Source organism: Aquarana catesbeiana, linkage group LG03 (assembly GCF_042186555.1).
Source record: "Aquarana catesbeiana isolate 2022-GZ linkage group LG03, ASM4218655v1, whole genome shotgun sequence".
Lineage (NCBI taxonomy): Eukaryota > Metazoa > Chordata > Amphibia > Anura > Ranidae > Aquarana > Aquarana catesbeiana.
This window is the reverse complement of record NC_133326.1, coordinates 91,469,241-91,487,414: the sequence shown is the minus strand read 5'-3', so window position 1 is coordinate 91,487,414 and position 18,174 is coordinate 91,469,241. Positions and strand designations below refer to the sequence as shown.

Sequence of the window (18,174 nt, the reverse complement as noted above, 5' to 3'; positions counted from 1 at the left end):
TAGTGAATGAGGTGCAGTTTGCTGACTAAAATCATCCAATCATGTGCAATCAAAAGTGTTTTTTTTTTTGTTTTGTTTTTTCCTTGCACATGATTAGGTATTCTTTTCAAAGTGAAATTTTATATCCCCGATAAAGAGGGACTTTCTATGTCCCATTTAGTGGGTTGGCTTCTTTATGGAATTTTTATAAAAATCTTTAAAACATCATTGGTGCTGTTCTGTTCCTTATATATTTTAAACAGTTGGAGAAAATACCCACCTTCCTCCACAGCCATTCAAAAATGTAGCTAGCAGGGAGGCGTCTGTATTGATAGCTAGCAGTTATCTCATTCATTTTGCCGGTTGTTGAGATCCAGATCTTTACCTGGAACCTCTGCTTTGCTTGGCTTTGGCTCTTGCTGTGCTGTGCCTGAAATGCTGGACAACTCCCTGTCTGGTCCCGTGGACATTCCTGCTTTATACCTTGTCTCTGTTGAACCTTGACTTTTTTGCTCCTCCCATGAACTTCCTATTTAAGACATGTCCTTGCCCTTTCTTTTTTTCAGATTATTGTGCTCTCTCCAGCCAATATGTTGGTTCTTGCATCCCTGCTACTGTCCTTGCCTTCGAGATGACCGCTAGCTATCAATGCAGCCATTTCTTGCTCTCTGCATTGGGGTCATAGGGGAAAGGTGGGCACCCTGTCTGACCACATACCCAGCATTGCAAAGCACATAGGAAGATGGGACAAAGTACTACATGTACGTTGTCCCCTTGGGAACAGAGCAATGTAATAAAAAATAAATTAGACTTCTTCTTTAATAGTTTGGAGTTTTGTACTGTGAGGATAAAATAAGTTGAAAACCAGTTCTACGTATTCTGCTTACCAGAGCTTTTATCGCGTTACCTTCCTAGCAGTTAAGCTATAATAATAGGTCACGTCCCTGCCCCAAAGCTATGATTGGGAGGAGAAGAAGTGACAACAGCTTTTTCCTCAGCTCACTTCGAATTCTCCTTTGGTCAACATATTGCTTGTCAGCACATGTGCATGTCATACACATTATTGGCTCCAAGGACTGCCTCTCTGTCCCCCATTCTATGCTGCTATACAGGGAATTACAAAAGGCAGATACCAAATCAAATCAAGCTGCAAACACTAGTTCTATTTAAAATTGCATTCAATTGTTATTGGATACTTAAATGCATTAATTGGTAATTTCTTTATACCTGCCTGAAGTTCAGATTTAATGCTAGACTAACTTTAAAAAAAACACATTAGAGATTGGTTGGCTATGCAGGCACAATCCAAACAACAAAAGATCTCTCTTCTAAAAGATCTTTCCAAGAAAACACATTTAGATGGCCTGAGCAGGCATGTTTATTGTAGTAGAGGAGAAAAGGGAGAACACAAAGTCATCCCGAATGTCAGCTTATTATGGGAAAATACATTAGCAAATGAACATGGCCTATCACTACTTTACCTAATATCAAGAAAACAGGATGGCTGTGATAGTTCTGTGGCATCCCATGGCTCCTTTTTATGTTTTTATATTTAGCTTATAAACTTGGACAACCAGGAAAGCTTACATAAAAAAACTCCTCTAATGTATAGTATGAAAAATAAATGCACCGCATAAGAAGAACAACATTATACAGCTGTGTATAGTAAAGTTACTAAAGGACTTTTCTTTCCTTAGAAAAAAGTACCTAAAGGAATAGAAGTGCCACATTTTGAAAAAAGATTGAGGAACTGTTGCTTTACCTAAGATATGATGTGATTAAAGTCTGCAACCATAGACCATAGCAGCGGAAGTGTTATTTCTAGCAACCTCTCGAAAACAAAGACTGAACAGCTGATGAACAAAACAACTGGGTAAACTCGCCATGGCATGAATGCTGTCAAATGCAAATGTTGTGTGAAAATAACTTAACTGAATGTTTTGTTTTTTTTCTTTATATTTAGTGGCATTGCTCAGTTGGGTACAGCATAACTTCACATAATTTCAAGTTCCAAAAAAAATCTCTAAAAATTCTGCGCTATTCTCTGTCTCAATTATCATAATTTCTAAAACTGTATTTAACCTCTAGCAGATTCCCATATGTTTACTAGATCATGTTTTTAACTTTAACAGTACTACATTCAGCTAATAGATAATCTGTGAGCCTACAGTAAATCTGTCTAATTTTTTAAGACAAACGTTAGACTATAGAGTTAATTTACAACATCCCTCGGTGGTTTTAATAAATTGCCCCAACATTGTCATATTGCTATTCTCTGACATGCAAAAAGTGTTTAGGTCAATGAAACCATGTAGATGTTACTGCCATTTCGAATAATCAGCCCAATGCTACCATATAGGCAATGTTAAGTGTAGAAGTTTAAGAAAACCAAAAGCTGAGAGGAGCTGCATTCAAAAACAAATGCAGTTGAATTTACAGATATTTCAAGATTTAATGGCACATTTAAGGACCTCATGCTTTGTAAAAACATAACTTTTATACCGTAGCTAAAATAACTGATGTTCCTTACACATCAGTTTTATCTTGAGTTTGATAGTGACACCTGACAAGGATCAAAATGCTAAAAAACTCTTGAAGAATATTTAGCGGCATTGCTCAGTTGGGTACACCATAACGTTTAGTTCATAGTTCAAATGACTGACATTTTGAAACATGTGTTGAAACTTTCACCCACTAAAAGTTATGCCTTACCTTATGAGGGGTGTTTTAAAAAAAGGCTAAACTCTATAAACTCTATAAATGCATAAGCCAGAAGTACTTTACAGCCAAAGCCCCCAACCCCTTCTGAAAAGAGTTTATCTTGAATTGAATGATCAATCTACCCAGAAGCAATATTTATAGCTATGGGATGAATCTGGAGGGCTAAGTTTTCTACAATGTAATAAAGCCATAATTCCTGGCTCTGTTCCCAATTCCACAAAAGGGAGGTTAGGGCACAGTAAGCCCACCAAAAAAGGTTTAAATTTAGAACAAACACAGTGTAACCCAAAGATGCACTTTATTATAAATGTAATGACATATCAAAGCTGAGAAATAAACCTCCACCTTAAACCATTACAATAATGAGATTGTTGTCATATAAAACAAATAGTCATGACTCCCAGCCAAAGTAAGAGAATGTCACCAACACACCTAGGATCTCCAGAGCAAGTCCAAAGCCCAAGACATTCTCTTGCCCTGAATAGAAACAGTTCCAGACGATGGTCACTTCAGCACCCACTTATATGCACAGCAATTTCTACAGGAATGTGTGCATTGGAAATAGTTCATTGGAATTTTCAGCTCCCAGCCACGTAACCAGGCAGACAGCACTCAACCATTGGTATTAAACATAATATAGTGACCGGTCATGTGGAAATGGTGTTACACAAGTTTGGGCACCACAGGGATTTAGCCCTTATTAATTCTCCTAAAGATATACCCAAATAGCGGGATAGAAATTATACATAAACATTGTACCCAAAACTGACCACCAGCTCTAGGGCACATATACCTAGACCATGAAATAAAGTACCATAAGGGGCCTCAAATATACCCTGGGTAAGGGCAATCCTGTATCCCAGGTAAGGAAGTAATTCCTTATAGACAAGCAAGCATGAGTATAAAGCAGACCCTAGTCCGGTATGATAACGAGAGCCTATAAGCAGGATAATGTTAGGCGAGCAGGCACAAATCAGAGCCAGATGGCAAAGTTGCAGATTCCTTCCAAAAATGATTCCTGCTGCTACAAAATGGACATTCCAATTCCCCCTGCTCACCTTTTACAATACATCAAAAGCCCAACAGAGAGAGTGAGACCGCCGTGTACATGCTACAGCTGATTTGAAGGTCTACAAACCATACAAGAGTACCCAAGAGAACCCTATGTTGGTGAACTGACCTTTTGAGAAAGATCAGAAGTAGTATATAGGCAATTTTACACATTTTTAATCACATAAGGACAGTCAGTCTATGATATTAACATGAATAGCTGAACTGCTTCTACCCATGAAGCAGTACAGGTATCAATGTTCATCTCACTGCATACATTATAAATGGGACTACTCTCTTTCTCAGCCAGGCTTCTACTTAATGTCTGCCTTATGCAACTTTGTCATGTCTTTAGGGAAACCTAATTTCAGGCAAATAAGTATGATTTCAGAACCAAGCAATAGTTTAATAAAAGTAGGAAGGCATATATTCAAAAATATGTTTAAACTGATTCATACTGTAGAATTGAATTCTTGACACTTCAAACAAAATGTACACTATTTGCATATAAGACTTGAAAAGGTTAAAAAAAGGTTATTTTTTAATATGATAAGTCAGAAGTTTTATTTATTTATTGCTTTGGTTTACTGCCTGTACCTACAACGCATGGTCAGAATGTCCCAAATGACATGACAAAACTGTATAAATAGTTTAGTTTGCATAATCCTTTGATTATAGTGTTCTGTAATTCTATAAATTCTGAAATAATGCAAGAAATTCTGTAACCAGATGAACTTGGAATTACTACTTAACTTTCCGAAATATACTTTAAAAATACCAGTACACATCTATCAAACAGTATGAGGCCACCTGCATAGTCACAATGTAAGTCAATCAAGGTTTGAAACAACTTTATTGACTTATTGATTTGGTTTGCCCTGCAATCTTTTGGGATGTTGTAGATCATTCTGCCAAATGTATTTCATTATATAGTTGGGTAGTGTTTTTCATTATACTCATCACAAGCAATGGGCATGTTTTCTGTCAAGTGTTTAGTCATTACAGAATATACACATTCCTAGAAGTTATAAAATATTCTACAACCAGATGCCAGATGGACACAGATTTACTACTTAATTTTCTGAAATATACTTTAGGAAATATAACAAATATAACTTTTCGAAATATTTACCGAACAGCATGAGGCCACCTGTGTAGCCACTATGTAAGTGAATCAAGGTGTGAGATAGCTTTACTAACTTACTGATTTGAATTGCCCTGCAATCTCTTAGGATGTTGTAGATCATTCTGCCAAATGTATTTCATTATATAGTTTGGTAATGTTTTGCAATATACTCATCAAAAACAATGGGCATGTTTTCTGACTGGTGTTTAAACATTACAGAATATACACATTCCTAGAAATTATAATGATACATGTTTAGGCATAACATTGTAGAAGTGGTTTGAAGATTTAAGTTATGTTTCACAATATAACTGACATTTAAATAGTGGCAGTTGAAAATATGTTCCATACTCTTCTCCACCTGCCCAACTTTTACCATAAAAATAAACTCTATACATATCAATGGGATATAGCTTCACAGGGTAAAAGCCTGTCATTTATAAGCTGATGTGCTGCATATTGCTTACTAAATTCTACATTAAGCAAGCTTACAGTAAATCCCACTTAAGATCCCTCAGCATTTTTTCCATCTCTTTTCCAAGCTCAGCGAAACAAACCTGCATTTCAACAATCTGTGAATAATGGTACAGGATTATAATCCAAACATTATTCTAAAAAGAGATAAGTGGATGACTGTCCTCCCCTGACCCCATATCCCAAGAACCTTCCTGAATATAAAGCAGATTGTATTGAACATTGGCATCAGAATCGTTTTTACTTACAACATCCATGATCTGCATTAGACTCATTCCAAAGTAGACAGTGAGAGGATGGGAATCATTGGCTACCGGTCTCTCCAGAGGATTATAATTCTTCAGTAATTCCTTGTAGAGCTTTCTCTGGTACTCTCCTTGTAAGGACACTTCAAGAGAAAAGCATGATCAGCACTCACTCTGCAATCTGTCAATATACAGTAACATGTAACAGGGTATCAATAATCCCTAGGGATACAGCACGTACTTTCAAAATAGGCAATGACCAGGGCACTACATACACAGCCAGTGTCTACAACATGCAGATAGGATGGAAGTGTTATGGAACAGCTAATATAGATGAATGGGATGGAATGCAGAATGATGGTGAAATCAATTTACCGTTGATCAAGCTGACAGCTAAAACCATCCACATCCTGAACTCCCCAGCTCCCATTGTACAAGGCTGGCACAAGGAGATCTTCAGCTAGGAGGGGAAAAGTTTATGATCCGATGGGAATAAACAGAGTCCTGGGTGAAGGCTGAGCTGAGTGCAGAGGAAGAGAGCTGCTCCCCTGGCAGAAGCAGAGTCAGGCAGGCTAGGATGGAGCAAGTCAATGGATGGTGACAGCTAATAAAGTGCAAGGGATCACAGCCTGTCAATACCAGGGGTTCTCTTTATAGTTTACTGTTACGGTGGTAGATATTTTATAGGGGGGATCCCTGTAGTCTCATGTTGCAGCTGATCACTCCCCCCTGGCAGAGAGACATGAGCTCAGTCCTGGCACTTGTAATAAGGTAAATGGCTCCATACAGATCTTCTCCACGTGAAGCTGACTTGTGATTCCCTGCCTGTCTCAGTCTGAGCTCTGTGCATGCTATACTGTATTTTATAGCATCTCAGAGCAAGCCAGGCGAGGAGGAGGCAGAGCAGAGCCAGATCTGCTGGATGGTGCCTGTGTAACCCCTTCACTGCTGAACAAAACCTTCCCGACCTGTGCACTGCCAGAGTGTAGAGGACAGCCTGTGCTACAGTGTGTGCATAGCAATGCAGCAAGTTAGCAGAATTCAGACATACATGGATTATATAACATCTCTAAGTGGATCCAGGACAGCAGGCAGGCTTATGGTATAGATCATCCTAATATAAAATGGTTCATACATAATGAAAATGATGTATTAATGGTATAGTTATATATGTGCAGCACATATTATATCTTTACATGAGATCCGAGGATACTATATATTTTCTGATTAATTAGGAAATAAGTCATGCTTATGGTACATCTCATCCCATTACATCATAGTTGAGAATCTATGTAATTATGGTATCGCTATAAATGTTATAAAATCGCAAACAACATTTCATGATAATGTTATATAGTTTCTGATTATATTAGGAAACCTGTCATGATTATGGTGTATATCATCCTATTATAGCCTAGTTTATAAATAATATTAATTATGCATTGATGATATAGCAGAATATGTTCTGTAGATATAATTGTAGATATAATTGCAATGCACATATTTTTACAGGGGGATACTATAGGGTTTCTGAAGTCATCATTATGTCACATTGGGGGTAATTCACTAAAATTGGTGTACACAGAATTTGATGTATAAGTTAGAAGCTGATTGGTTACTATGCACAGCTGCACCAATTTTTTTGTGCACCAGTTATAGTAAATCTCCCCTATTATGTAATACGTAGTAGAATGTGTATATATGTATATATATATATATATATATATATATATATATATATATATATATATATATATATATATATATGATGAAGCAGTTACAAACTTTATCATAATGGCTGACACCTTGTATGGTGCTTAGTGTATATGTATTAAGATATTCATAAACTACTGGAGATTATATAAATATGTGAGCATACATGGGTCTTTTTAACAATATATGCCATAAATGCATAATATATACATGTATGACATAATCATGACATAATATTATATACACGGGTGATGGGTGAGGCACTCACAGTTCTTGTAGCATTAGCCTGATAAGAAATACAAATTTAAAGATCTAAGTAAATACATTTATGTACAATTTATTCACTTAATTTATTTTGCCTGTCAATAAGCAATATTTGGTTTTGTGTAATGACTGCTGAAAACAACGCAATCTATGCTCGTCCAATAAAACCTACGCCGTTTACTCCTGTGGTAAAAATAATTTATTAGCAGTAGAGATACAGGGCCACACAAAAGGCATGCTTTACAAATGCCACTAATGGTAATGTGAGAGTCTGCACATAATAAAATGGACAGATTTAATTACACCTTTCAGTTTAAATAATCAGATCTACCTGTGGGGACCACACTAGTATGCAATATGGTCCCCAGTTTTTATATTAGGCAGTGCCCCCAGAGAGTCTTCCACAATTTGTCAGGATTCACAGCAGAATAGCTGGGTGGGACTGTGTTAAGTCCTTCAAGCATAAATGGGTCCCATGGGCCAGATATCCCTTCTCTGCTCTGAATAGGAAGTTTTGCCTTACATCAGTTTGCTGCTAGCTGTAATCATATCTGTCAGAATGACAAAGGTTCATTTATTTTGTATTTACTATGTCCCAACTTGACAAATTTCACCCAGGAGACGCAGATCTGGTGCCTTTGTTTCAGCTTATTTTCTACCTGCAGTTTCCTTTCCCTACTTAAATCATGTTTATTTTCTTGACATTTCCGCTGTACTACAGCAAAGATTATTGTAGGTTGAACATGTATCTCATCATGGGTAAAGTATGCTGAATTGGAAAGTGTTTGTTTAGCTGGTGAGCACAGCATAGTGGAAGTAACAATGGGCAATTCAAGCTGGTAAAGTACCCGTGAGGTTTAGAGGGCCACTAATTAAAATTCCATCATTTTCATAAAACAGTTAGTGCTAAAAGCTATTTATCACCCTGGTTAAAGAGATAGTTAAAGCCAAAGTGAAGTATCACACATTTTATCTCTTTTTAGACTTCTACTCCTGCATGGTATGATTTGTGACTGACTTTTGCTGGGAAAATTCTGCTTACTGCACTCCCAGTGCAGTGCTCTCTGCTGGCATAGCTGAGTAACAGCCATACCCTTCATAACAATTGCTGTCATAAAAGCTTGCAGAGTTGGGGTGGGGCATGTAAGACCATTTCTGTTAACCACTTGACCACTGGGCACTTAAACCCCCTTAATAACCAGACCAATTTTCAGCTTTCAGTGCTCTCACATTTTGAATGACAATTAGTCATGCAACACTGTACCTATATGACATTTTTGTCCTTTTTTCACACAAATAGAGCTTTCTTTTGGTGGTATTTAATCACCGCTGGGTTCTTTATTTTTTGCGCTATAAAAGAAAAAAGACCAAAAATTCTGTTTAAAAAATGCATTTTTCTTAGTTTCTGTTATAAAATTTTGCAAATTAGTAATCTTTCTTCATATATTTTGGCCAAAATTTATACCGCTACATATCTTTGGTAAAAATAACCCAAATCGGTGTATATTATTTGGTCTTTGTGAAAGTTATAGAGTCCAAAAGCTATGGTGCCAATCACTGAAAATTGATCACACCTGAAGTACTGATGGCCTATCTAATTTCTTGAGACCCTAACATGCCAGAAAAGTACAAATACCCCCCAAATGACCCCTTTTTGGAAAGAAGACATTCCAAGGTATTTAGAAAGATGCATGATGAGTTTTTTGAAGTTGTCATTTTTTCCCACAATTCTTTGCAAAATCAAGATTTTCTTTTTTTCTTTTTTTCTTTTTTTCACAAAATTGTCATAATAGCAGGTTATTTCTCACACACAGCATATGCATACCACAAATTACACCCCAAAACACATTCTGTTATTACTCCTGAGTATGGCGATACCACATGTGTGAGACTTTTGCACAGTGTGGCCACATACAGAGGCCCAACATGCATGGAACACCTTCAGGCATTCTGGAGCACCCAGGCCAATTCTGACATTTCTCTCCTACATGTAAAAATCATCATTTATTTGCTAGAAAATTACATAGAACCCCAAAACATTATATATGTTTTTTAGCAAAGACCCTAGAGAATACAATGGCGGTCGTTGCAACTTTTTATCTCACATGGTATTTGCGCAGCAATTTTTCAAACGTGTTTTTTTTTAAAAAAAACAGGTTTGTGCTTTAAAAAAAAAAAAACTGTAAAGTTAGCCTAATGTTTTTGGCTGGGAAGACTGAAATAAAAAAAAAAAATGATCCTGGCTTCGATCGTAGCGGAGAGTTGGTAGAAGCACCTGAGGGCTGTGGGGGGGACGTCCCCTCTCGCCTCTCGTAAGAACGATCAAGCACTATGATCATTCTTATGGTGTAGGGAATCGCCGGCTGAAAAAGCTGATATCTGAATGATGCCTGTAGCTGCTCATTCAGATATCCCCGCACAAAGTCAAGGACGTCGTATGACGGCTGGCAGGCGGGAAGTGGTTAAAGCGCATTTTTTTTAACACAAAGTTGTCCATTTATACAATATTTCTAACACACAGCATGTACATACCAAAAATGACACCCCAAAATAGATTCTCCTACTCCTCCTGAGTACAGCGATATCACATGTGTAAGACTTCCACAGCCTGGCCACATACAGAGGCCTAGTACAGCCGAGTATGGCAGAGTATTGCAGAGTATGGCAGAGTATTGCAGAGTATGGCACGGTATGGCTGAGTATGGCTGGGTATGGCTGAGTATGGCTGGGTATGGCAGAGTATGGCTGGGTATGGCAGAGTATTGCAGAGTATGGCTGGGTATTGCTGGGTATGGCTGGGTATGGCAGAGTATGGCTGGGTATCACCGAGTATTGCAGAGTATGGCTGGGTATTGCAGAGTATGACTGGGTATGGCAGAGTATGGCTTGGTATTGCAGAGTATGGCTGGGTATTGCAGATTATTGCAGGGTATTGCAGGGTATTGCAGAGTATTGCAGGGTATTGCAGAGTATTGCGGGGTATTGCAGAGTATTGCAAGGTATTGCAGAGTATTGCAGGGTATTACGGGGTATTGCAGAGTATTGCAAGGTATTGCAGAGTACTGCAGAGTATTGCAGGGTATTGCGGGGTATTGCAGGGTATTGCAGAGTATTGTGGGGTATTGCGGGGTATTGTAGGGTATTGCAGGGTATTTTAGGGTATTGCAGAGTATTGCAGGGTATTGCAGAGTATTGCGGGGTATTGCAGAGTATTGTGGGGTATTTCAGAGTATTGCAGGGTATTGCAGAGTATTGCGGGGTATTGCAGAGTATTGCGGGGTGTTGCAGAGCATTGTGGGGTATTGCAGAGTATTGTAGGGTATTGCAGGGTATTGTGGGGTATTGCAGAGTATTGCAGAGTATTGCAGGGCATTGCAGAGTATTGCAGGGTATTGCTGAGCATGAATGGATGGATCCATGGATGTGACTGCAATTGTCACAGAGCAGCGCTGTGGGCACTACAGATCCAGCCCACAGCGCTGCTGCCATCCGATCTCTCCCCCTCTCTGTAGCGATCAGTACACAGAGGGGAGAGAGGAACCGGCATCATGACATGACGCCGGTTTGTTTACATGTGATCGCTCCGTCATTTGACGGAGAGATCACATGGTAAACGCCCGCGATCAGCCACTGTCACGGATGTTCTTGGGTGCGTGCCACAGGGGGTGCGCAACAGCAAGATTCTGGGAGGGCGTACTATGATGTCCTCCCAGAATAGTTATCCAACCGCCCTGCAGCCGTCATTTGGCTATGGGCCGGTTGGTAACTGGTTAAAGAGCTGGTTACTGATCACAGAGGGTGTAATTCTGGTGCTTATTGAACCACGCAGTCATATTTACACATCCTGCAAAATAGCTGCAGTAGAATGGAGGTAAGACTGTCAAAATGGGGATTTTAGTACTAATATACTAGACTGCACTCCATGTTGGAAGAATAATACTTTAAAGCGAATCACTCATGTGCCACATCCCTAAAATTCATTAGAAAATAAAAAAAGAAACCCTCTGGGTCAGACTTTGGAAGCAGATTGGAACAACAATGTATTATCTTAAAAAATTGGATTTTATTGAACATAGATACATAGGAATAAACAATATAAAAAAAGGTATCGTCCATTGACGGCCACGCAATGGCCAGAAAAGACGAACGTTACATATACCCAAAAAAAGGAATGATGTTTCAACAGTATGGCATCAAAAACATGCGTGAGTCCTTGTGCGTCAGCGTGTTTTGCTGGATCGCTTATATATATATATATATATATATATATATATATATATATATATATACACACACACAGTATCTCACAAAAGTGAGTACACCCCTCACATTTTTGTAAATATTCTATTATATCTTTTAATGTGACAACATTGAAGAAATTACCCTTTGCTACAATGTAAGGTAGTGGGAATATAGCTTGAATAGCAATGTAAATTTGCTGTCCCCTCAAAATAACTCAACACACAGCCATTAATGTCTAAACCACTGGCAACAAAAGTGAGTACACCCCAAAGTGAATATGTCCAAATTAGGCCCAATTAGCCATTCCCCCCCTCCCCCCCGGGGTCATGTGACTCGTTAATGTTACAAGGTCTCAGGTGTGAATAGGAAGCAGGTGTGTTAAATTTGGTGTTATCGCTCTCACTCTCTCATACTGGTCACTGGAAGTTCCACATGGCACCTCATGGCAAAGAACTCTCTGAGGATCTGAGAGACTTGTTGCTCTACATAATGATGGTCTAGGCTATAAGAAGAATGTCTAGACCCTGATACTGAGCTGCAGCACGGTGGCCAAGACCATACACTGGTTGAACAGGACAGGTTCCACTCAGAACAGGCCTCACCATGGTTGATCAAAGAAGTTGAGTGCATGTGCTCAGCATTATATCCAGAGATTGTCTTTGGGAAATAGACGTATGAGTGCTGTCAGCATTGCTCAAGAGGTTGAAAGGGTGGGGGGGTCAGCCTGTCAGTGCTCAGACCATATGCCGCATACTGCATCAAATTGGTCTGCATGGCTGTCGTTCCAGAAGGAAGCCTTCTAAAGATGATGCACAAGAAAGCCCGCAAACAGTTTCTGAAGACAAGCAGACTAAGGATATGGCTTACTGGAACCATGTCCTGTGGTCTGATGAGACCAAGATAAACGTATTTGGTTCAGATGGTGTGAAGCATGTGTGGCGGCAACCAGGTGAGGAGTACAAAGACAAGTGTCCTGCCTACATTCAAGCATGGTGGTGGGAGTGTCATGGTCTGGGGCTGCATGAGTGCTGCCAGCACTGGAGAGCTACAGTTCATTGAGGGAACCATGAATGCCAACATGTACTGTGACATACTGAAGCAGAGCATGTTCCCCTCCCTTCAGAGACTGGGCCGCAGGCAGTATTCCAACATAACGACCTCAAACACACCTCCAAGAGGACCGCTGCACAATGCACAAGAAAGCCCGCAAACAGTTTCTGAAGACAAGCAGACTAAGGATATGGCTTACTGGAACCATGTCCTGTGGTCTGATGAGACCAAGATAAACGTATTTGGTTCAGATGGTGTGAAGCATGTGTGGCGGCAACCAGGTGAGGAGTACAAAGACAAGTGTCCTGCCTACATTCAAGCATGGTGGTGGGAGTGTCATGGTCTGGGGCTGCATGAGTGCTGCCAGCACTGGAGAGCTACAGTTCATTGAGGGAACCATGAATGCCAACATGTACTGTGACATACTGAAGCAGAGCATGTTCCCCTCCCTTCAGAGACTGGGCCGCAGGCAGTATTCCAACATAACGACCTCAAACACACCTCCAAGAGGACCGCTGCCTTGCCTTGCTGTAGCCAATGACAGTTCAACTTGGCCTTGTGTTTTGGATCATCTTGGAATGTCCAAGTATGTCCCATGTGCAGCTCCCTGCTGATGAATGTAAATATTCCTCCAGTATTTTTTGATAACATACTGCATTCATCTTGACCAAATTTCCTGTGCCTTTGTAGCTCACACATCCCCAAAACATCAGTGATCCACCTCCTTGTTTCACAGTAGGAATGGTGTACCTTTCATCAGAGGCCTTGTTGACTCCTCTCCAAATGTCGCGTTTATGGTTGTGGCCAAAAAGCTCAATTTTGGTTTCATTACTCCAAATGGCCAAGTGCCAGAAGGTTTGAGGCTTGTCTCTGTGCTGTTTGGCGTATTGTAAGCGGGATACTTTGTGGCATTTGCGTAGTAATGGCTTTCTTCTGGCGACTTGACCATGCAACCCATCTTTCTTCAAGTGCCTCCTTATTGTGCATCTTAAAACAGACACACCACATGTTTTCAGAGAGTCCTCTATTTCACCTGAAGTTATTTGTGGGTTTTTCTTTTCATCCCAAACTATTTTCCTGGCAGTTGTGGCTCAAATTTTAGTTGGCCTACCTGACTGTGGTTTGGTTTCAACAGAACCCCTCATTTTCCAGTACTTGATTAGAGTTTGAACACTGCTGATTGGCATTCTCAATTCCCTGGATATCTTTTTATATCCCTTTCCTGTTTTATACAGTTCTACTTCCTTTTCCCACAGATCCCTTGACAATTCTTTTGCTTTCCCCATGACTCAGAATCCAGAAACGTCAGTGCAGCACTGGTTAAAAGATGCAAGGGTCTGTCAGGAGTCCAGAAACTCATGAACCTTTTATACACACACACTAATTACAAGCAAACAGATCACAGGTGAGGATGGTTACCTTTAATAGCCATTCAAACCCCTTTGTGTCAACTTGTGTGCATATTATCAGGCCAAAATCACCAGGGTATGTAAACTTTTGATCAGGGTCATTTGGGTAGTTTCTGTTGTCCTTATGATTTAAAAAGAGTAAACACAGTTGATTGATAATAAATGGCTTCAGCCAAACAAGAACCACGAGTGAAAGAAATGTTTTTGTGTTATCATTCATATTCTCTGAAAAATGGCCAAGAAATCATAAATTCTGCCAGGGTATGTAATGTAAAAATAAGAGCACAACTGTATATATATATATATATATATATATATATATATATATATATATATATATATATTTACAGTGTAGCAAAAAAGTATTTAGTCAGCCACCAATTGTGCAAGTTCTCCCACTTAAAAAGATGAGAGAGGCGTAATTGTCATCATAGGTATACCTCAACTATGAGAGACAAAATGTGAAAAGAAATCCAGACAATCACATTGTCTGATTTTTGAAAGAATTTATTTGCAAATTATGATGGAAAATAAGTATTTTGTCCATATCAAAAGTTCATCTCAATACTTTGTTATATATCTTTTGTTGGCAATGACAGAGGTCAAACGTTTTCTGTAAGTCTTCACAAGGTTGTCACACACTGTTGCTGGTATGTTGGCCCATTCCTCCATGCAGATCTCCTCTAGAGCAGTGATGTTTTGGGGCTGTCGCTGGGCAACACGGACTTTCAACTACGTCCAAAAGTCTTCTATGGGGTTGAGATCTGGAGACTGGCTCGGCCACTCCATGGCCTTGAATTGCTTCTTACGAAGCCACTCCTTCGTTGCCCGGGTGGTGTGTTTGGGATCATTGTCATGCTGAAAGACCCAGCCACGTTTCATCTTCAATGCCCTTGCTGATGGGAGGAGGTTTGCACTCAAAATCTCATGATACATGGCCCAATTTATTCTTTCATGTACACGGATCAGTTGTTCTGTTCCCTTTGCAGAGAAACAGCCCCCAAGCATGATGTTGCCACCCCCATGCTTCACAGTAGGTATGGTGTTCTTTGGTTGCAACTCAGCATTCTCTCTCCTCCAAACACAACGAGTTGTGTTTCTACCAAACAGTTCTACTTTGGTTTCATCTGACCACATGACATTCTCCCAGTCCTCTTCTGGATCATCCAAATGCTCTCTAGCAAACCTCAGACGGGCCGGACATGTGCTGGCTTAAGCAGGGGGACACGTCTGGCACTGCAGGATCTAAGTCTCTGGTGGCGTAGTGTGTTACTGATGGTAGCCTTTGTTACGTTGGTCCCAGCTCTCTGCAGGTCATTCACTAGGTCCCCCCGTGTGGTTCTGGGATTTTTGCTCACCGTTCTTGTGATCATTTTGACCCCATGGGGTAAGATCTTGCGTGGAGCCCCAGATCGAAGGAAATTATCAGTGGTCTTGAAGGTCTTCCATTTTCTAATTATTGCTCCCACAGTTGATTTCTTCACACCAAGCTGCTTGCCTATTGCAGATTCAGTCTTCCCAGCCTGGTGAAGGTCTACAATTTTGTTGCTGGTGTCCTTTGACAGCTCTTTGGTTTTCACCATAGTGGAGTTTGGAGTGAGACTGTTTGAGGTTGTGGACAGGTGTCTTTTATACTGTTAACAAGTTCAAACAGGTGCCATTAATACAGGTAATGAGTGGAGGACAGAGAAGCATCTTAAAGAAGAAGATACAGGTCTGTGAGAGCCAGAAATCTTGCTTGTTTGTAGGTGACCAAATACTTATTTTCCACCATAATTTGCAAAGAAATTCTTTAAAAAATCAGACAATGTGATTGTCTGGATTTGTTTCCACATTTTGTCTCTCATAGTTGTATGATGACAATTACAGGCCTCGCTCATCTTTTTAAGTGGGAGAACTTGCACAATTGGTGGCTGACTAAATACTTTTTTGCCCCAATATATATATATATATATATATATATATATATATATATAGTTATAAAACAAAATATATCAAAGAATATAAACATTATATTTTACAATTCTATCAGAATTGGTCATTCATTCATATTCACCTGATGCGGACATACGCCACTGTCTACAAGGACTCTCCCTGGATGGGCGTCATAACACCAGAATAACCAAAGCCTGGATTTCAAATTTGAAATGTATACCAAAAGGTGGCTACAGAGCATAAAAAAAGCGAAAAGAGGACAAAGGAAATGAGGAACTGTTATATAGCGATCACCTATAATGGATAGATATATCAGCTATATGAATAGGGGTGCTGTAGTAGTTACGTCAGCCACTAGTGGCCAAATGAAAGCTTGTATGGTACACTTATCATCAGACATGAATAAAATAATCGCTGTACTGCAGTCAGTAGTCACATTCACTTTAAATAGTGAGCATAGCCCTTCAAAAACTTTAGAGTTGCATAAAGGTTATCTACTTCACATCTATAACTGCATAAATTCACGGGGGCAGCACTTAAATAAGACCAAAAAAATACAGAGGAGTATAGTTCTATGAAACCAATACACCTTATAACAAGCTTAATACAAGCTTACCCTGAAAACTATAACTGCATAAATCCATGGGGGGGAGGCCAGCACCTACATAGGGCCAGACAAATGCAGAGGAGGATAGTTTGGTAAAACGAATACACATTGTAACAAATTTACTAGCCTTAAACTAACCGATGAGATAAGTAGATACAGCTTATAGCCAGCTCAGCATAGATAATCAAACATACTTGTAACGTGTGCCTGTATATCTTCCCCTGAAAGTACCATCCATTAAAGGGTAAGTATACACCCTATATATATATATACACACATATGTGTGTGTCCTAATTGGCGCCATTGCAAGCCGCCACCCATGAGCGACGCAAGGGGTGACGTTACAATGTCATGTGAATGCACGGTCAGCCTCCTGGCTAGTAGGCAGCCGTACAGATCCACCCCCCTCAATGACGTGGCACTATATGTCGCACATGCCCATCAGCATCACAGGGAAGACCATCGCAATAGAGGCAGCCCACACAGAATAACGATAGGGCATGGCCACCCTTCATATGAATGCCTGCGAAGCCCCGGCCAAGGGACACGCCCCCACCAAACCCAGGCCCGTGATCACATCAATATCTCCCCATAAGGAGAGACAAAACGGGGAAAGAAATTGATGATCAATGCCCCCTACAGGCCAGCAGCTGCCATTACATATAAGATATGTGCATAACAAACACATAAGCCAGATCCACAAAAAACATTGAATAAAAATAGGACAAAGGGAATACCAACTTAAAAACATGTCCAGATTTCTTAATATAGCTCTGATTGGAAGATAGAGGTCAATATCCAAAATTAATCCCAATGCAAACAGAGACATATTAACCAGAATGGACAAACATAAACGCAAACCAATGAACTATCATATGGTAATTATTTTACCTCACTGTACATTTGAGGTTAACATTATCAGTAGAGACTGAATATACTTTGATCCTCCATAGTGGTTAAGCCTCCATAGACAGGACCTGCGTTTCGTCAGATTTGGCGACCCGCCAGAATGTGTAACATAAGTGACGTTCTGTCGCCGCCATCTTGCTACACCCAGCACTCCTCCACAGTAAGGATACACTGAGAAGGGAGAAAGCAGACATCTTGTTACACCCACCGGAGTTTTGCATTTTACACTTATTTTTAACAGTAAAGTAAGTTTATATATTGAAATACAGTACTCCGTCTGACTTGTTAGATGTTGAATTTTAAAAGCAGCGGCAAGCCTGCTCATCTCATAGGTTTGCTAATCTGACAGAAGTTTGCTGCTTATAAAAATTCAACATGTAAACATTCATACAGAGTTTTAAGAGTTCTAAGTACTGTATTTCACTATATAAATTCACTTTACTGTTAAAA

At 39.7% G+C, this 18,174-nt stretch overlaps 1 protein-coding gene across 2 annotated transcripts in view; it reads right to left on the bottom strand.

Annotated features, from left to right (window-relative positions):
* Positions 1 to 6,616, bottom strand: part of CHRNA7 (cholinergic receptor nicotinic alpha 7 subunit) — a 365,015-nt gene extending 358,399 nt beyond the window's left edge. The window contains exons 1-2 of one of the 2 annotated variants that reach the window (XM_073618832.1): positions 5,971 to 6,616; positions 5,599 to 5,776 (exon numbers count right to left, since the gene is read on the bottom strand). In XM_073618832.1, the coding sequence (XP_073474933.1) occupies positions 5,599 to 5,625 (27 nt within the window). In that variant the 5' untranslated portion in view covers positions 5,626 to 5,776; positions 5,971 to 6,616. The remainder of the gene's footprint in view (positions 1 to 5,598; positions 5,777 to 5,970) is intronic. The other variant, XM_073618831.1, reaches the window with a different exon arrangement.
* Between the last annotated feature and the right edge of the window lie 11,558 nt (positions 6,617 to 18,174).